This window comes from Antechinus flavipes, chromosome 2 (genome assembly GCF_016432865.1).
Source record: "Antechinus flavipes isolate AdamAnt ecotype Samford, QLD, Australia chromosome 2, AdamAnt_v2, whole genome shotgun sequence".
Classification (NCBI taxonomy): domain Eukaryota; kingdom Metazoa; phylum Chordata; class Mammalia; order Dasyuromorphia; family Dasyuridae; genus Antechinus; species Antechinus flavipes.
The window spans coordinates 543,481,109-543,503,065 of record NC_067399.1 but is presented as its reverse complement, the minus strand read 5'-3'; the positions used below and the strand labels follow the sequence as shown (position 1 = coordinate 543,503,065).

The 21,957-nt window shown below is 32.5% G+C and overlaps 1 protein-coding gene across 1 annotated transcript in view; it reads left to right on the top strand.

Annotated features, from left to right (window-relative positions):
- Nucleotides 1-21,762: 21,762 nt before the first annotated feature.
- The window catches only part of LOC127551287 (inter-alpha-trypsin inhibitor-like), a 90,587-nt gene continuing 90,392 nt past the window's right edge, over nt 21,763-21,957 (top strand). Inside the window, exon 1 of the mRNA XM_051980897.1 lies at nt 21,763-21,894. Coding sequence (XP_051836857.1) covers nt 21,816-21,894 — 79 coding nt within the window. The 5' untranslated portion in view covers nt 21,763-21,815. The remainder of the gene's footprint in view (nt 21,895-21,957) is intronic.

Here is a 21,957-nt window from a genome sequence, read left to right as displayed (position 1 = left end):
AAAAAGCACCTATATGTGCAAAAATATTTGTAGCAGCCCTTCTGGTAGTGGCAAGGAACTAGAAACTGAGGGTATGCCCATCAGTTGGGGAATGGCTACATAAGTTATAGTATATGAATGTTATGGAATATTATTGTTCTATAATAAATGATCAGCAGGATGATTTCAGGGAGGCCTGGAGAGACTTACATGAACTGGCACTAAATGAAGTGAGTAGAATTAAGAGAACATTGCACACAGCAACAATAAGATTATGTGATGATCAATTCTGATGAACATGGCTCTTTTCAACAATGAGGTGATTTAGACCAATTCCAATAGAATTGTGATGGAGAGAGCCATCTGTGTCCAGAAAAAGAATTGTGGGTACTGAATGTGGATCACAATATAGTATTTTCACCTTTTTTTGTAGTTTTCTTGATTTTTGTTTTCTTTCTCATTTTTTCTACTTTGACATGATTTTTCTTGTGCAGAATGATAAATGCGGAAATATATATAGAAGAATTGTACATGATTAACATATATTGGGTTACTTGCTGTCTAGGGGAAGGGATGGAGGGAAAGGGAAGGAGAAAATTTGGAACACAAAGTTTTTCAAGGGTGAATGTTGAAAACTATCTTTGCATATATTTTAAAAATAAAAAAGCTATTATTTAAAAAAATTGAAAGACTACTTGAAAATTAAAATGTTTTTAAAAAAGAAAAAAATCTCATGAAATAAAATCAAAAGATAAAAAAAAAAATAGAAGATGTAAAAAACCTCACTGAAAAAAAAAAACTGACCTGGAAAATAGATTCAGGAGAAATAATTTAAGAATTATTGAACTGGGGGAATGTTCTGGGAACATGGTCAGTAAATTTTAAGCTCTCCAGATTTTCCTCACAAACAGAACAGGAAAAACTAGGAAAACTTGTTGCAGAACAGGGATCTTCCTAGTACAACCCAAGCAAATTGGAAGACCTCACCCCAGGAATTAACTAGCAAAGTGCAAACACCACTTCTGTGGGCTAGCTCCATAGAACTACAAAGTGGGGATCCCTGGGGCTATCTGGGTTTGTCTGGAGCCTTAGCAGGAACCATAGAAATTTTTACCTCCCAGACTTCATGAAGAGTCAGAGTCCAAGTTCAAGAAGACTGAGTGTACCTCAGCTGATTAGGAATGCCAGGCCCAGCTGTGCTGCAAAGACATGGCCCAAGGTGAGAAGGAACCAGCACACCTGGTAAATGTGGAGGCAGTGGGCCCAGCATTTGCAGAAGGGGGTAGTATTTGGTTTGGGATTCCAGGTCAGAGGTTAGAGCTGAAGTGAAACTAGAAACATCACCCCCCATTCCCAAACTGCAGTTTGAGGTTCTTACACTAATATTTCTCATTTTAAAAAACATGAACCAGCAAAGAAGAAAGAACACACCCATAGAAACTTACCATGGGAATAGGGAAGACCAGGATTTATCTTCAGAGGAGGATACTGAAATAAAAATTTTTTAAAAGCTGCTTCTATCCCAAAGAATAACTTTAGATGGCTCCCTGTCCAGATAGAATTTATAGAAGAACTCAAAAAAGAATTAAATAAGAGACATTGAGGAAAAACTAAAAAACATCCAAGAAAGACAAGAAGATTATGAAAAAAGTTAACTAATTAGAAAAAGGAGATACAGAATCTTAAAGATAAAAATAACTTTTAAAATTAGAATTGGATGACAGCTAGGTGGCGCAGTAGAGTGCCAGCCCTGAAGTCAGAAAAACCTGAGTTCAAATTTGATCTCAGACACTTAATACTTCCTAGCTGTGTAACTCTGAGCAAGTTACTTAACCCCAGTTGCTTCAGCAAATAATAATACTAATTAAAATTAAAAATTAAATTAAAATTGGGCAAGGAGAAGCCAGTGAAATTATGAGACCAAGAAATAACAAAATAGAATATAAAGAAGGGGAAAAAAAAGGAACAGAAAGTGAAACATTTTATAAGAAAAACAACAGATCTAGAGAACAGATCAAGAAGAGAAAATATAAGAATAATTGAACTACCTTAAAGCTGTGACCAAAAAAAGAATATTATCACAATAATGCAAGAAATAATACAGGAAAATTATCCTGGAATGATAGACCATGAGGAAAAAGCAGAAAAAGAAAAAAATCCACCAATCACCTCCTCAAAGAGATCCTTTGTGGAAAACACATAGAAGTATCACTGGCAAATTTCAAAACTCCCAGATCAAATAGAAAATTCTTCAAGAAACAAGAAAAAAGCAATTCAAATATGCTGGAACTACAATTAGAATTGTACAAAATTTATCAGTCAGGACCACAGGTCCTGGAATCACATATGCCTGCAATCAAAAGAACTAGGCCTGTGGCCAAAAATATTATATCCAGCAAAATTATCCATAACATTGAATGAAAGAAATGAACATTCAATGAAATTAAGATCTTTAGGAATTTCAACCAAACCTGAACTCAATAGAAAATTTAACATATAAGAGTCAACATCAAAGATCAATTATACCTGCCAAGACAAACCCAGGAACTATATGAACACTATTACAAAACGCTTTTCACACAAATAAAATCAGATCTAAACAACTGGGAAAATATTAATTGCTCGTTGGGTAGGCTGAACTTATATGATAAAAATAACAATTCTACCTGAATTAATTTACTTATTCTCTGTCATACTACTCAAACTACCAAAAATATGTTATTGAACTAGAAAGAATAACAATAAAATTCATTTGCAAGAACAGAAGGTCAAGAATATCAAGGGAATTAATGAAAGAAAAATACAGAGGAAGGTGGCCTAGCCATACCAGAGATAATACTATATCATAAAGCAGCAGTCATGAAAACTATTTGGTATTGGCTAAGAAATAGAATGATGGATCAGTTGAATAGGTTAGGTACATAAGACAGTAGTAAATGACTATAATAATCTACTGTTTGATAAACCTAAAGACTCCAGTTTCTGGGATAAGAACTCACTGTTTGAAAAAAAACTGCTGGAAATTTGGAACTATGCTTAAAAAGTTATCAAACTGTGCATACCCTTTGACCCATCAGTGTCACTAGCTTGTATCCCAAAGAGATCTTAAAGAAGGGAAAGGGACCTGTATGTGCAAGAATGTTTGTGGCAGCCCTTTTTGTAGTGGCCCGAAACTGGAAACTAAGTGGATGCCTAATAGTTGGAGAATGGTTGAATAAGTTATGGTATATGAATGTTATGGAATGTTATTATTCTGTAAGAAAAGACCAGCAGCCTGATTTGAGAGAGGCCTGGAGAGACATACGAACTGATGCTGAGTGAAATGAGCAGAACCAGGAGAACATTGTATACGGTAACAACAAAATTATATGATGAGCAATTCTGATGGACGTGGCTCTCTTCAACAATGAGATGATTCAAATCAGTTCCAATTGTTCAGTAATGAAGAGAATCAGCTACACCCAGAGAGAGAACTATGGGAAATGAGTGTAGACCACAACATAGCATTTCCTCTCTTTCTGTTGTTGTTTGCTTGCATTTTTGTTTTCCTTCTCAGGTTTTTTTTCTTTCTTTCTAGATCTGATTTTTCTTGTACAGCAAGATAACTATAAATATGTATACACATATTGGATTTAATATATACTTTAACACATTTAACATGTATTGGATTACCTTCCATCTAGGAGAGGGGGTGGGGGGAAGGAGAGGAAAAGTTGGAATACAAGATTTTGCAAGGGTCAATGTTGAAAAATTACCCATGCATATATCTTGTAAATAAAAAGCTATAGTTAAAAAAGAAAAAGAAAAAACTGCTGGAACAACGTAAAATAGTGTAACAAACTAGGCATGGACCATCTCACACCATATACCAAGGTAAGGTCAAAATAAATACACGATTTAGATAGATGTAAAGGGAGATACCATATTCAAATTGGAAAAGTAATGAATAGTTTACTTGTAAGATCTATGGAGAAGGGAAGAATTTATGACCAAACAAGAAAAAAGGAACATTATGAAATGCAGATGGATAATTTTGATTATATTAAATTTAAAAGTTTTTGCACAAACAAATCCTATTCATCCAAGATTAGAAGAAGCTGGGAGACAATTTTTATAGTCTGTGTTTCTGATAAAGGCTTCATTTCTCAAATATATAGGAGAACTGAGTCAAAGTTATAAGAATACAAATTATTCCCCAATTGAAAATCATCAAAGGATATGAAGAGGCAATTTTCACATAAAGACAATAGATATTCTATAATCATATAAAAATGCTCTAAATCACTATTGATTAGAGAAAAGCAAATTAAAACAACTCTGAAGTACAATCTTACACCTATTAGATTGGATAATATGACAGAAAAGGAAAGTGATAAATGTTGGAAGAGATGTGGGAAAACTGGGATGCCAATGCACTGTTGGTAGAGTTATAAACTGATTCAATCATTCTGGAGAGCATGTTGGAATGATGCCCAAAGGATTATAAAATTGTGCATATTCTTTGATCTAGCAATATCACTACTAGGTCTATATCACAAAGAGATTGTAAAAGAGAAAAAAGGACCCATATGTATACAAATATTTACAGAAGCTCTTTTTGTGGTGGCAAAGAATAAGAAGTGTTGAGATATATATATAACAATTAGGGAATGGCTGAACAAGTTGTATATGAATATAATGGAATACTATTGTACTATGAGGAATGGTGAGCAAACAGATTTTAGAAAAATCTGGAAAGACTTACATGGACTGCTGCTGAATAAGGTGAGCAGAGGCAGGAAAACATGCAGAGTAACAGCTACATTATGTGATGATCAACTATGACTAACTTTGGTCTCTCTTCTCAACAATAAAATGATCCAAAACAATTCCCAAAAACTCACGATGGAAAATGCTATCCACATCCAGAGAAAGAACTATGGAGTCTGATTGCAGATCAAAATTTACTATTTTCACTTTTTTGTTGTTTTTTGTTTTTTCTTTCTCTTTTTGTTTTGATTTTTCTTTCACAACATGGCTAATCAAACTGAAAACCATTTTTATAAAGACCTTAGCTTAAAAAACCCCACAAGCTCTCCCACTGCATCCAGAGTCATCTCTAGTCATCTTGATCTACATCTTAGCACAAGATCCAGGTGACTCCAGAAGAGAAAAAAAGATATGACTTTGCACAGCTCTCCCTCACTTAAATCTTATTCACTTGCACTTCATGTTATCACTTCTCTGATGTCACGATCCTCTGAAAATGCAGAACAACAATAATAGTGCAGAAATAGATTTAACATGATTGTGCACGTATAATCTATGTCAGATTGCTTGTTGTCTTGGGGACAGGGGAGGAAAGAGAGGAAGAGAGAAAAATTTGAAACTCAAAAATCTTATAAAAATAAATGTTGAAAACCATCTCTATATATTATTGGGGGAAAATGCTTTTAAGGGGAAATAAATTAAAAAAAAAAGAAAAACTAAGTTGATCAAGAATGTGTGATGCTCTTACCACTGCAGAGATAACCCATAGAGTTGGTTCATCAACAGATATATTGTGGACAGCTACTGCGAGTAGATAATTTTAGATGGATACAGAACTGAAGAACAACAGGAGGAGATGAGATTTAATGCTTCTAGGGAATTGTGAAGACCCAGATGAGATCCAAATTATATATATATACACACATATATATGTGTGTATGTATATACACACATACAGAGAGAGAGAGGAGAGAGGAAGAGAAGGGAGGAGGGGAGGAGGGAGGCCGGGAGGGGAGGAGGAAGGGAGGGAGGGAGGGGAGAAGTGGAGGGAGAGAGAGAGAAAGAGAGAGAGAGAGAGAGAGAGAGAGAGAGAGAGAGAAAGAGAGAGAAAGAGAGAGGGGAGGAGGGAGAGGTAGAGAGAGCGCAAGCGCTTTTGTATGCAGTTTCTCATATATATTCAAACTATTCATCCATTTAGATATGTGAGTTCCTGGAATATTTGCTCTTTGTCTTGTGGACAGACAAAAATCTAAGCTCTCTAGTAGCTTACATTAGCAGTAAAATACAACATACACACACACACACATATATACACACACATACACACATACATTAATTTGGTATTTAAACTAATATGGTTAATTTAATGAAGATACTCATTTTTTATAATGGAGGTCTCTCATTTTGATATGAAGCTTTACTGTTAAAAATATATACCATCACCATCAGGTTTTTATTCATCTTTTATTGTAGCTAATATTTGTTCACTTTTTCGTTCCTTCCTCTCTTCTATTATTCTCTTTTCCCCTCTTAATCTCCCTTTCCAATTCCAGCATCCTGTCTTTGTCTTTCTGTCTTTCTTATAGAGAAACAAAGATCTAACAAGAGAAAAGCAGCATCTGTTATCATTTTAGGGTTAACCATTTAAGCCCCAAATACAGACTTATCCTGACAAATGATAAGCTATTATTTTGTAGTTTGTTTATTTTTTTTAATTAAACTAAATACCTTTATTCCTAATTTCATAGATAGTTTGGAATTCAATGGTGTTTGAGGAAAATAAAGGTAGAAAAGAAAATAATATGCAGGCAACCAAAATGGTAGAAAGGATAAAAGAACAACAGGAAAACTGAGCTCTCAGAGCAGAATAACAGATGGTAGAGATTTTTGCATGTTCTTGAATATATGTTGGCTATTAATTAGATGTCATTGTTCAAAATGCACGAAACAAAAGGAGGACAAGCGGAATACAATTATTGTTGAACAATCAAAGGTTAAAAGTATTATTTTGTGAAATATGAGTTCCAAGGAAAAGGAAAAGTGATTTCATTGTTGGGGAAAAAACAAACAAACCTTTCCTCCAATTAATTGTCCTAATTCATGAATCCTCTTCCCAGTCTGTAGGAGCTTATTTAATTGAAGAAAAATATGCCTTACAAGTAATATACAGATTTAGATATTGGGGGAAAGGACTGATAAAGGGGAATGTGTGGTTTTCTTTATGGGAAAAATACTTGAAGCTTCAAATGTCATGGAATTCAACCAGGGGCTCAGTGAACCATGTTTAGTACAAGAGAAAACTGTGAACAAGGAAAAGATTGTTTGAATCTCAGGTTGAAAGACAGAAAGATATTTGTGTTGTCATGCATTTCTTTTTTTCTCTTAACTCCTTCCTTCTGTAGTGACTGAGAGGTAGAAAAAGATTTATGGGGGAAGGGAGAGGGGAAGAAAAGAGCAATGGAATGGGAGAGAGAAGGGAAAAAAAGATTAAAGGTGTAAAAACTGAACAAATTGCAAATTTGTGATATAGTAGTGGATGGCTGTTATTGCTATCCCCCATGGACAATTTTAAAGGATCTGGGTTTTCAGAATAAGCTCCAGACTTTTCCTACATGTGACATTTTATCAAATTTCTTTTATCAGGCATTGATCAGACCCTCTGACCTTTAAGCTGCTAAAAATGCAAGCTGAGATTCTAATAACAGCATATAACAGATCTTAATTAGAAGCATGAATAGTTAAATCCTGGGCTGGGGTCCAATTCACCCTGAGGAGCATACCTTACCCTGATTTTAAATTGTAAAGATGTTGTTGGCTTAGTAGAGTGAGGTAAATGAGTCCCAAAGGACCCTAGCAAATTTCACAGGCTGTTCATATGCCTTCCTTCTTAGATCTTATGTGTAAAAAAAAAAAAAAAAATCAAGGTGAAAAAAAAAGAAATGATGCATTCCCTTCTCTTTAGTAGATGTCTATCTGTCTGACATGATTTTCCAGATAGACATCTGTTATTCCAGATAGAAAGGGAACAGGTAACTAATCTGTCAATTTCCCTTTTAAACTAATAAAAACCACATAAAAATTTTATGTGCTTAATTTACATATTTCTCAGTGTTTCGTGATAGTGAAAAGGGAAAAAAAGGGAATAGCCTGTTATTTCCTGAAGAACTAAAGTATGAGCTTTTGGAAAAGAATATCCCCACTATTTAAAAAAAAAAAAAAAAAGGAGGAGAAGGAGAAGGTTCTAAGAGCATCAGCATCAGAGTGACATCATCTTGATTAAATATATGGCCAGTTATAATGAGTTGCCATAAGGTGAAAAAGGGATGATAGGATCATGACAGATATAGGATCTTTTTTTTTTTTTTTTTTTTTTTTAATGGGATAAGTGGAAGACATGACTTTGGAGATAGTCAAAGGAAGTCACTGGTCATGTGATTGCCATCAGGGAGGCCCCAGAAGGATTCAATGTTTTGGAGGGCAACTCCAGCCAAGAACAATCTAATATACCCAGAGAGTCACAGGACCTTTCACATCATAGATGACTCTGCTACCAGACTTAATCTGGAATTCTGTGAGTTGAGAGTATTTTATCAGCATAAATTAATATCCAATTTTGAATGCCATAGCTTGTAATTCAGACTTTTAAATTTTTAATTATCTTTCCTCATCCCCCAATGATTCTTGTTCCTCCTTTCCTTCTTATTCTCTTGATTTCTCAGCTCCATGGCTATTCATTCTGTGCTCAGTAGTCTAAGCAAACCATAATGAGGTCAATACCAACCTTGCAAAAAATCTAGGCTATATCCTCCAGACATTACCATTCCTGAATTCTGAGTAGAAGAAAGTGTGTCTTAAGGATCCACAAGTTCAAAGTGCTTCCTTCGTTTGTGATGTAATTTTTATGTCTAAACAGATGATAAAATGAGGACAAGTAGGTGGGTAAATAAATAGAGTATTTATTAGGCACTTGCTAAGTAATGGGAATGCAAATACTAGGAAACAAGATCATTCCTATTCTATAGATTTACATTTCTTTTAATTAAATTTTATTTTGGGACCCAAATTCTCTGCCACCACCACGCAAACATTGAGAAAACTAAAAAACAACCCACTATATAGTCAAGCAAAATAAATCCGTACAATAACTATCTTCTCCTACCCTTCCATATGTTTTCATTTGAACTCTAAATCCTTCATCTATCTCTCTGGAGGTGCATTGCATCTTGGGTTCTCTGAAATTGTGGTTAATCATTATGTTGATCAGACTTCATAAATAAGTTTTTCTAAGTCATTTGTGTTTACGATGTAGAAATTATTCTCCTGAAGTGAATTCTATTAACTTCACTTTGATTATAGTATTATTATATTATTTATGTATGATTATAGTATCCTTTTCATTATTTCTAACAGTATAATAGTATTCTATCAACTCTGTATATAACTTTCTCCAATTTGTGGGTATTTCCTTATAGTTTCTAATGTTTGTCACTATAAAAAGAGCTTCTATAATTATTTTTGCACATATTTTTGCACATTTTCCCCCTCTTTCTTTGATTTTTTTGGGATACAGGCCTAGTAGAGGTATCTCCAGATCAAAAAGTTTTTGTTGTTTAGAGTTGTGTCTGACTCTTTGTGACTACTTTTGGGGTTTTCTTGGCAAAGGTATCAGAGTGTTTTGCCATTTCCTTCTGCAGCAAAGACTATCCACAGTTTAATAATTTTTAAGGCATGGTTCCAAAATGCTTTCCAAAATGACAGATCAGATCACAGAGAAGCTTAAATTCAAATAGAGAGAGATTAGTTGGGGATTGTCAAGAAAACAATCCCAGCCAAGGTCTGACCACCAAGAGAGCAGGCCCCAAAATTCATCCTGAGGTGGAGAAATAGCAGCTAAGAAGGTGGATCAGTACAGAGAACCAGTGAGCTGGGATTAATAGCTAGCCACATAGCTATTTATATGCTACTTTAAGGAGTAGTGAAATAGTAGAAGCATCAAGATATCATAGTAGATAAGGAACTGGTCCTGGAGTCAAGAAGACCTGAGTTCAAATCCAGCCTCAAATACTAGCTGTGTGATCTTGGGCAAATCACTTAATGCTATATGCCTCAGTTTCTCCATCTGTAAAATGGGGATAATAATCTCACTTATCTCCCAAATGCAAGAATATTTGTAAAGCACTTAACACAGTGCCTAGAACATGGTAGATACTTAATAAATGCTTGTTCCTTTTCATATTTTAAGGGATTTGCCAGGATCACACAACTGATGGAGTATTGCCAGCTCTGTAGACACCAAAGCTCCATTTGTGAGTTCCTGGGAGCCCTTCCATCTCAGTGACATAGATTATGGGACTTGGGACCAGCCTGGAACTTGGTGTTGCCTTTGCAAGCATTCCATGTTCTAATAATTAACATGTTGCTGTGAGCTTTTGGCTGATTGAGCCAGCAGTGAGGATAGATGAACCATCTTTCACCATGAACTCCTCTTCAATGGAAGTATCTGTGCTTCATATAATAGCCTTAATAAATGTTCCCCAGCAGTTTAAGGATGGTGCCATAATAATGATGTCAAATATGCTCAGGTTTTCCAGGCTACTTCTCTGGCACATTCGCAACTACAAACCAAAAGTGTAATTGCCCTTTGCTATAATCTAAAACTCTTTGTGAGAGAATAATCATTAGTCCAGTTCAATTTGGCAAGTAAATAAAATCTCCATAATTTCTTTTTCTAAATAGAATCAGTGAAGGCAGCCTATTGTAGTCAATAATTACTGGACTTGTAATCTGGAAGTCCTGAGTTCAAATACATTCACTGCTACTTATTAACTGTGTGAGTTTAGGTGATCTTTTAAACAATTGTATGCCTCAGGCAATTTCTCAGACCTTACCTACTAAATCATAGTCTGATCCAATAGTAGAAGGAATTTCCTGATTTCAAATTACCAGATCTTTTTCATATATTAATATTTTAAAATGTAGACACTTCAAGCTGTGCTACTTATCTACAATCATTTAAGAGATAAATCATGCTCATGTTTGTATAGTCTACTAAAATTTACTCAAATCTCAGCTTTAGATAAACGAACCTCTTTATTCTGATTTCGAGATTTGAAATTGTAACTGAAATACAAAGCTGGCTCATAATTCTTTCAAATATAGAAGTCCCTACTTTCAGTACTCCTGTTTTCAATTAATAAAACAGATCACAAATAATAATTATAATAATCCAATTAATTGCAATTAATAAAACAGAGTTCAACTATAAATCTCAAAGCCCAAAGCAACTAAATTATGTTTCATGGATAGAAAAAGTGAGATTCTTAGAAGAATCCTAATCAATAAAATGACCCCAAAGTCATTAATATTAGGCTAATTAATTTCTGCCTAAAAATTATCATTCATCATTGAAAGCATGATAATAAATACTTTGGGCAGTATATATTTTGGAGAAATCTGTATTCAGAATATTCAAGATCTGAATTGGGGTTTTAAGAGACAGGATTTTCAAAAAATAATAACTAAAGTTTTGGGAGAGTGATTATTGATAAAAATGAAGGATAAAGATTTTTAAATGAGCATTGCCCTACCTCTCTATTTCCAAAGCAGCTAGAAAAATTTGCGATTAAATAAAGATTTGAGAACAGAGAGAGTAAGTCATTTTGGATTCACTACTGACCTTTATGCCTATTTTTCCAGCTACATAAAATTTTTATGGGAATCATCTATACACACTGAGAGCATACACGATGAAGGTATTAATAGGGAACAGGAAGGTTTTGCTAGGGATGTCCTACAATAGATTGCATCTTTGCCTTCACAAAATTGACTGAAATGTGTAAACTACAATTTCCCTCTGTGCTCATTATTTGGTGATTTATATATTAAAAAGAATTTAACCTAGTAGAACAAAATGCTACCATAAAAGTTTTATTTCAACAGTCTCCTATCATTACATCAAAATTATTCAAGATTCCTTAAAAATATAATAGAAATTATCTTGTTCAATGTCTTTCTAATCAAAGACATCAGGCAAGGACATAAACAGGAAAGTAAAGATGTTTGACATAGTGAGAGGAATTTGTGTACGGATTAAATTTGAAGGATTCCTTTAGCTAGGAACCTGGGAGGTGTCAGTGCTTAATAAATGCTTGTTGATTGATTCCAATTGTTATTACAATTTTTGTTGATTTCAATTGTTGATTCCAGTGCTTGTTGACTGAATATCTAAGTAGTTCTCAATGGAAGAATAGAAAATTAACAATAGCTTAATGAAAAATGCTCTGAATAACTAAAAAAAATGCAAATCAAAATAACCCTAGGTTTCCCTTTATACCCCAAAGGTGACAAAAGATGGGACTAATAATGTGGGCGGAGTTGTGGAAAGATATGCATATTCATGTATTGTTGATAGAATTGTGGATTAGCACAATGCCTCTGTAATGCAAAGAAAATAAGTAAAATGTTCATATCCTTTGACACAGATTTCACTGTTGGGCATATACCCCAGGGATATTATTGACAAAAAGGAAGGTTCATGTACACCAAAATATTTGTAGCAGAATTTTTTTTCTTGTGGTAGCAAAGGACTGGAAACAAAGTAGATGCTCATTAGTTGAGGAATGGCTTAATAAATTATAATCCATAAATATTATGAAATATCACTGTTATGTAAGAAATGACAAAGATGATGAATATAGAAAAATGCAAAAATACAAAATAAAAAACCAGAACCAGAAAAATAGTATACATGGTGACTACATTAATGTAACTACAACAACAAATATAACACAACTGTAATTGAATGTTGTGAAATTATAATGACCAAGCTCCAAAGAAAACACTTTCCCCCACTCCTTTGCAGAAATATAACATCAATTACTTAACTCCAATTGTCTTACACAAAAGTAAATAAATAAAACAAAAACAACAAAAAGATTATTTTTAAAAAGAAATATAACATCAGAATTTTTCAATGAACTGATTTGTTTTGATAACTTTCTTCTCTTATTCCTCTTTTAAACAAATGCTTTGTTATAAGGGATGGCACAGGGCAGGAAAGGGCTGGAGGGATATTAGGTGATATAAAAATAAAAAAATACTAACAAGAGTCTATTTTTAAAACATATTTTGATAAATATGTAATCTTATTAATATGGGAACTCTTTTCAAAGATACAGATAAAAATCCATCAATATTTGCCCATTCTATGTGGTTCTTGTCAATATCTTCTTATAAATAATCCACAGGGAGCCCACCCAAAATGCTATCTTCTTGTAGTTTTCTTGAAATTTTAGAATAACACTGAAACACACGGGTGGTCCAACAGTTAAACTTTGTTCTTATATGACTAGCACATCTTCTCTGCTTGCCATCCACATACCTGATGATTCAATGATTTTGGTCTTCTAACCGTTCCTTATATAGAACACTTTATCTCCTGACTTCTTCCTTTTCCTTCACTTTCTCCTGTGCCTAGGAGCACTCCCTTCTTATATCTAAATTGTAGTTTCCTTGACTACCTTCAAATTTCAGTTCAAATCCTACTTTCTACAAAGAACTTCTTAGTCACCTTCAATACTAGTGTCTTCTGTCTGAGATTGCCTCCAACTTGTCCTTATATATCTGATATATACTCAGTTTTTTGAGGGTTGTTTTCTGCATAAAAATGTTAGCTTCTTGCCTTTCTTTGTATCTTCATAACTTACTACAGTGTCTGGCAAATGGATAGAAGTTAATAAATGCTTCTTGTTGTGGTGGTCATATAATTCTCTAATAACATCCCAGGGAAGTAATATAACTCTTTAGACAACAGGCCTTAGATTTCTTTATGTAGCCTTACCATTAAGGAAAAAATTCCTTAAAGTAGACATAATTAGGTCTTTCACATATTAAAGAAAAATGGTGAAAAATCACACAAGACCATGTATTCATCAGCCATAAGGAATAAAATGAAAGTCAAAATACTGCATTCTAAAAAACAAAGGAAACTGATTTGTGACCCAAAATAGCATATTATGTGAAGGTGACTATCTTTAAAGATAACTTTCTAGCAGAAGGGAAGAAATTTAATCATTTCTAACCGAAGAAACCAAAAGTATACAGGGAACTTGGTATGCAAATTCATCAAACCAAACAAATTTAAACTCAAGAAAGGACTTTTTTTTTTTTTTTTTTTTTTTTTTTTGTCTAGGAGATTTATGATTTTATTGGTATGGGGAAACTCCCACTATGAAAACTTTCTTCAGCAATAGACAAAAACTCATCTGTAACATATATTCCTGGAGCCATGTTTGTGGTATTGAGATGTTCAATTACTTACTTCTGGCCATATAACTAATATGTGTTGAAGACAGCACTTGAACTGAGGTCTTCTGGACTGCAAGGCTGTTTATTTATTCACTGTGTCTTTCTGCCTCTATCTTATCCATGCAGTCTGGGGGGGGGGGGGGAAGCATTATTTACATGTACAAAGACACAAAGATAATATCTTTTAGAAGTTTTGTTTTATCTAAAGACCACTGAGAAAATAAAGAGAACATTTAGGGGTTCATCAGTACAACCATTTGTGACAATCATAAAAGAATCCTAGGGGAGGAAAAAAAAAGAAGAAAAGAAAAATATTCCAATTTGTAGTTCTTGAAATTAGTTGCCACTGATGGAGATCATTCAAAATGAGAAGGAGAGAGGAGGGATTAAAAGGGAAAGAGATAAGGAAGGGGGAAGACTGACTATTTCTTGGAATGGGTTATTGCAAATTTAAACAAAGAGATGTGATGATAGAAGGAGATTGGGGTGATGGAATACTGAACCTTACTATCGCTTATCCAGGCAAGGGAAGTATATGTTTTAAAAAGAGATCTTAATAAAAGTAAAATAAAGGACTCTAGACTTAGATTGGCAATTGGAGGAAGTATTTGTGGGAGCAGACAAGAACCAGATTATTGTAAGTAAAACAAATTATAGGGACCTAATGTAGAACTACAACAGAATTAATATCATAGAATTTCATTAAGGGAAACTCAAGCTTAACAACTACTTATACAATAGTCACACATTATGAGAAAGGACAGAGGTTTGTTGTTTTTTAATTATGCTCTGGGGATTCAAACTATTTATTGTTCCCACTAGTTGTAGCCATCTGTTGACCACCTGTGACCTTTGGTTTGATGTTAACTTGGATTAAACTTCCTACTAAAGATGGTAACTGGGGGACGTCTGTTTGTGAATGGGCTAACCACATTGGCATTTTGCCAAGAATAGCCTAGAGCAAGCTTGGATTCAATTTCTATCTCAGACTTCACCTAAGAGAAAGAAGTTAAAAGGAGGATCTCATTTATAAATTTGTTTTTCATAAGGCATATTCCCAATAGTGTGGACCAAATGGGAAATTAGGAAGGGAGATAGTAATATAGTGAGATGCCACGGAATTTATTTTCCAGTACTAAATTTATTACTTATTTCCTTTTATATGGATTGTAATTTTGTTTTTGCCTATTATAGGTAGGTTTGTAATTAAAAAGAAATATTGATTTAGTGTTTCTCTCTCTGTCTCTGTCTCTGTCTCTGTCTCTTTCTCTGTCTCTCTCTCTCTCTTGGTTTGTTTGATTCTCCTTTATGGGTTCAATCTACCTCTCCTAATTTGACCTACTAGTAGATAAAGGGTACATTTAATATACTCTAGGCAGATCAAATTGATTTCTCATTATTAACCAACTAGAGAATTATTTATGAACCAAATGACTTACCACTTTGTACTTGAAGGGAAAATTAAATGTAAAAATATCTTGATAATAAGGCAATAACTGCAGGTGTTTATAATATTCTCTTTTGGAACTTAATAAATATAAAAGAAAAGTAGAGAATAATAGATCGGAATAGAATTTGGGGTAAACTAGATTTGTTAGACCTGCAGTGATTGTTAAAAGGAAGTATAAAAGTGCATCCTTCATTTTTTAGCATCCCTTGTATCTTTACTAAAATTAATAATGGCTAGGGCATAAAAACATGAAACAAAAAATACTGATTTATCCTTAACAGACTATAATTAGATATTATATTAGTAATAATAAACAATAAAAGAAACATGAAAAAATACAGGACTAAATGCAGTCTAAGTAACAATGTTCAAAACAATGATTCAAGAAATAAACTATAAGAACAATGAACTATTATATAGAAGAGAATGACAAGAAACAGAAAATATGCCCAGATATATGTGTTAAACTTTCTACTAATGAAATGGGGGTATCTGTTTGTGAATGGGCTAATCACTTTGGCATCTTGCCAAAAATGGCCTGTAGCAAGCTTGGATTCAACGTCTTTCACTTAAGAGAGAGAAGTAAAGGAAGACCACTTTTATAAATTAGTCTTTCACATGACATAATCCCATAGTGTGGATTAGGTGGGGAACTGGGAAAGGAGATGGTAATATAGTGAGTTGAGTGTTTCAACTAATACAGTTATTAGAAGAGAAATATGTATCTTTGAAAATGTTAACAAATGAGAAAGAGAGAGAACTAATAAATTGAGCGTATAAATTTAGGAAATTAACCAGTTAATAATCCCAAGTAAAGGATTTTGAAATCAAAGAAGAAACAAATAAAATAGAATAGAAAATGTTATTCAATAATAAAACAGCTATTAATCAAATCAATAAACCATTAGCCAATTTAATGAAAACAAAAAAAGAAGAAAACAAAATTTGTAAAATAAAAAATAAAACTAATGAATTCACAAAAAATAGGGATGATATAGAGAATATGATCATAATTGCTACATGCAAGTATATGTAATCAAAATTGGGTATACCCAATTAATAAAACAGGAAATATATATCAATAAATTCAAAAGAAAAAAATTTTTATGAGGCACATCTGTTCCTGATACCTAAGTGAGGAGGGGATAAAATAGATAAAGAGAAATATATATATATCAATATAATTTGAAATTATTCATATGAACAATTTAGATTTATTCTATGGATTCAAGGATGATTAAACATTAGGAAAACAGCATAGATAATCATGTTAATAATTAAACCACATATTTATAGCAATAGGTTCAGAAAAAAGTTAAATATATAACACATTAAAACACTAATAATGGAAAAACCTTTCATTAATATGATCAACTGCTTTTATCTAAAACTAAGAGCTAGTATTATTTGAAGAAACAAGGAAAGCCTCAGTTAAATTGAAGAAGAAGCATTTCTGATGCCTTTATTATTATTTTATATAGTTTTAGAAATGCTAACTAAAACAATAAGAAAAAGAAAAGAAATTAAAGCATTGGCAAAAAAAGAATTGAAATTATCCTCATTTTCAGTATGTTTAATAGTTTATTTAGAAAGCTCTAGAGAACAAACAAGAGAGAGGGAGACTTTTTAAATAGTTTTCCAAGAAAGAAGTTCAAACAATCAAATCATATCAAAAAATGTTCTAAATCACCAAAAATTAGAAAAATGAAAATCAAAATAACTCTGAGATATCACCTCATACTCATTAGATATCAAAAGTTGACAAAAAAAAGAAATGATAAATGGTAGAGGAGCTGTTTGTATCAATATACCAATAGGTATATTGATACATTGTAGAACTGTGCAATGAAAAAATAACCAGAACAATTAATAGTTTAGGCAGATGTTGGAGGAGATATAGGGAAACTGGGAAACTACTGTCCTATTAGTGAGGGATCCAAGCATTCTGGAGAGCAATTTGAAGCCTAAAAGGCTATATAATAAAATGCATATCTTTTGATCCAGCAATATAACTATTAGGTTTGTATTCCAAAAGGTCAAAGAAAAGGGAAAAAGATCAATTTGCATGAATTCATATATATGTATATATACAAGCTCTTTTGTGGTAATAAAGAATTGGAAATTGAGGTGATGACTACCAATTGGAGAATGACTGAACAAATTGTAGCATATGGTAAATGATGGAATAACTATTTGTACTATAAGAAATAAGCTTTCAGAAAAACCTGGAAAGATTTACATGAACTGATTCAAAGAAAAATGAACAGAACCAAGAAGACATTTTATACAGTAACAACAATAATGTATCATAATTGCCATTATTAATGTTTGCCCTTTTATTTGTTTTCTGTTATCTTATATATGGAACAATATTGTTCAATAAATATTTAGCAATTTTAAAAAGTATGCTTTGATCTTCATTCAAACTTCATTGGTTCTTTCTATATAAGTGGATAGCATTTTTCATCATAAGTTCTTCAGAATTGTTTTAGATTGTTGTATTGCTAAGAAGAACTAAATCATTCACAGTTGATCTTTGTACATTATTACATCTGTAATTTTTTTTCTGTCATATTAGCCAACTGTATAGACATGAAATGATACCTCAGAATTATTTTAATTTTCATTTTTCTAATCAATAGTAATTTAGACTTTTTATATGACTATCGATAGTTTTGATTTTGTTACTCAAAAACTGTTCATGTTCTTCAGCCATTTATCAATCGGAGAAAGACTTGTAGTCTTACAAATTTGACTCAGTTCTCTCTATTTTTGAGAAGTAAGGCCTTTTATCAGAGGAACTTGTAAAAAAAAATTTCCTTCTGTTTTCTGCTTTCCTTCTAATCTTGACTACATCAGTTTTGTCTGTATTTTAAAATCTTTTAAATTCAATGTCATAAAATTATACATTTTATATCTCATAACATTTGTCCTATATCTCATAATGCTACCTATCTCTTATTTGTTCATAAATTCCTACTCCCCTCAATTACTTATGGTTTCATTATGTTTAAATTATGTACCCATTTTGACCTTATCTTGGTATATAATGTGACTAATGCAGTTTTTGAAAAACATTTCTATAACATCTTTATTACTCATTCTGATATGTATAATACAAGTTGAGTTATTCAAGGAGTGTTGAATTAGATAATATGCAAATTGAATTATGCAATAAACATTGAACTGAATTGTATAATTGTTGTAGAAAGATAAAACAGCCCAGGCATTATGGCACACACCCATCATTTCAAAAAGCTGTTTGATCACTTGAGCTTAGGAATTTTCATTTACAATATAGCCAAAGCCAATCAGATCAGGCAATAAAATGAGCTCCTAAGAAGGAAAAGGGGTGGAAAATTGCTAAGAAGAGTGAATTGAAAGACCACTGGTCAAAAGTTCTATGTCTTATATACACATATGTATATATATATATGTATATATACAAGCTCTTTTGTGGTAATAAAGAATTGGAAATTGAGGTGATGACTACCAATTGGAGAATGACTGAACAAATTGTAGCATATGGTAAATGATGGAATAACTATTTGTACTATAAGAAATAAGCTTTCAGAAAAACCTGGAAAGATTTACATGAACTGATTCAAAGAAAAATGAACAGAACCAAGAAGACATTTTATACAGTAACAACAATAATGTATCATAATTGCCATTATTAATGTTTGCCCTTTTATTTGTTTTCTGTTATCTTATATATGGAACAATATTGTTCAATAAATATTTAGCAATTTTAAAAAGTATGCTTTGATCTTCATTCAAACTTCATTGGTTCTTTCTATATAAGTGGATAGCATTTTTCATCATAAGTTCTTCAGAATTGTTTTAGATTGTTGTATTGCTAAGAAGAACTAAATCATTCACAGTTGATCTTTGTACATTATTACATCTGTAATTTTTTTCTGTCATATTAGCCAACTGTATAGACATGAAATGATACCTCAGAATTATTTTAATTTTCATTTTTCTAATCAATAGTAATTTAGACTATTTTTATATGACTATCGATAGTTTTGATTTTGTTACTCAAAAACTGTTCATGTTCTTCAGCCATTTATCAATCGGAGAAAGACTTGTAGTCTTACAAATTTGACTCAGTTCTCTCTATTTTTGAGAAGTAAGGCCTTTTATCAGAGGAACTTGTAAAAAAAATTTCCTTCTGTTTTCTGCTTTCCTTCTAACCTTGACTACATCAGTTTTGTCTGTATTTTAAAATCTTTTAAATTCAATGTCATAAAATTATACATTTTATATCTCATAACATTTGTCCTATATCTCATAATGCTACCTATCTCTTATTTGTTCATAAATTCCTACTCCCCTCAATTACTTATGGTTTCATTATGTTTAAATTATATACCCATTTTGACCTTATCTTGGTATATAATGTGACTAATGCAGTTTTTGAAAAACATTTCTATAACATCTTTATTACTCATTCTGATATGTATAATACAAGTTGAGTTATTCAAGGAGTGTTGAATTAGATAATATGCAAATTGAATTATGCAATAAACATTGAACTGAATTGTATAATTGTTGTAGAAAGATAAAACAGCCCAGGCATTATGGCACACACCCATCATTTCAAAAAGCTGTTTGATCACTTGAGCTTAGGAATTTTCATTTACAATATAGCCAAAGCCAATCAGATCAGGCAATAAAATGAGCTCCTAAGAAGGAAAAGGGGTGGAAAATTGCTAAGAAGAGTGAATTGAAAGACCACTGGTCAAAAGTTCTATGTCTTATATACACATATGTATAAGATATATATATATATATACATATATATATATATGAATGCACACATACACATACATAAAAATTGATAGGAAAAGCCTGCTTTTTTTTGTATACATCCCACCACTATGGCATTAAATTATCATTGTTATCTTGAGCTCTCCAGACATATCTCCTAGGAATGCTTATATAGAATAGATTAGAAAAATAAATCCTAAAAGCAGACTTGTACACTAGGCTACTATTTGACAAAACCAATATAACAAACAGATGGTTTGCCACATTACTATTCTACATAAAATGTTGGGAAAACCAGAAAGAGGTTTAAGGGGAAATAAGTTTATCCCAAAATTTTATTCCATTCCAAATGTATATATAATCTAACTACAGAAATTCAAACCATTAAAAATGGGAACAGAAAGGAAAGTTACATCTTTCAATTGTGGATAGGAATGAATAATTTATAACCAGACACAAGTGTGTTTTTTATGACGGTAGTGTGAGCCCCACCTCTGTCCTGTTGTGACATGCAAGTTTGGTCATGGATTAGTTCTGCCATGCCTTCTTTTTACTGAGCTATGTCAGTGAGACTATGAACTCAGAAAGAAAGTGATTAAGTTTGAGACGTCAAATTACATAAAATGAAATAGTTTTAACTTAGAATCTGTGAACTTGTTAATATTTTGATGACTGAAATTCAATATAATTAGATTTCCTTTGGAGTCTTATATATTTTGTTTTATGTTTTTAAAAACATTATTCTAAAAAGGAGACCATTGGCTTTACCAGACTACTAAAGGGGTCCATGCCACAAAAATGTCAAAAAACTGCTATATGATATACCTATTTTTAGAAAAAGCTACAATTAGATCTCTCAGTTGCTCTTCACACTCTGTTTCTCTTTTGGATTAAGTGAATAATAATTGTATAGAATTACAAAGGAAACTAGTTATATTGAAATAGTTATAAAAAATTGTAAGCCAATAATTTCATAGACTTCAGGTTAAGATTATTCTTTTCCATTGGGCCAGTGATCTTATCTGTGTAGATATTCATACTACCAGTAGACAAAACAATTCATCCACACTTTTTCAACCTATGCAATTCTTGGTGATGTTCTTACATAAATCCTTTCATGAAGGAGCTATTTTAGAGCACAGGAGACCTTCTCTGAGTCTTTTACTATTTAGTGGATATCAGTGTAAGACTTAAGCTGAAAATTTTGCTATCTGTTATAAAGGGGAAAAAATTTCTTAATAAGAGACCTTCACCTTGAAAAGGAAAGTCATTTATTTAAGGTCAGCAGGGACTTTGTCACTTTCTATTCATTCATAAGCATATACATAAATAGTGACATCTGTGATGACTTCTTTAGGTTCTAGAAAGAAGATATTAGAAACTTCATTTTACTTATTAATGATTAGTTCATGTTCTGGTATTGCAGACAAGAAGACCAGGCTTTGTTTATCTATCTAACTGAAAGTTCAAAGATCACTGCTGTATAGATTAAACAGTAAATATCCTCCCTTCCAGATCAAGACCACAGTGTTTGGAGTGAGGAATCTTTAATACAATGAATTATGTCCATACCATCATCATGATGGTTTATCTTGTTTCTCTGTCAGTTTCTTCCTCATCAGGATGGTCAGAAGGTGAGCTGTTTTTTGTTGTTGTTGTAGTTTTTAATAAGTGGGGGTTATGTAATTGTTTTTCAG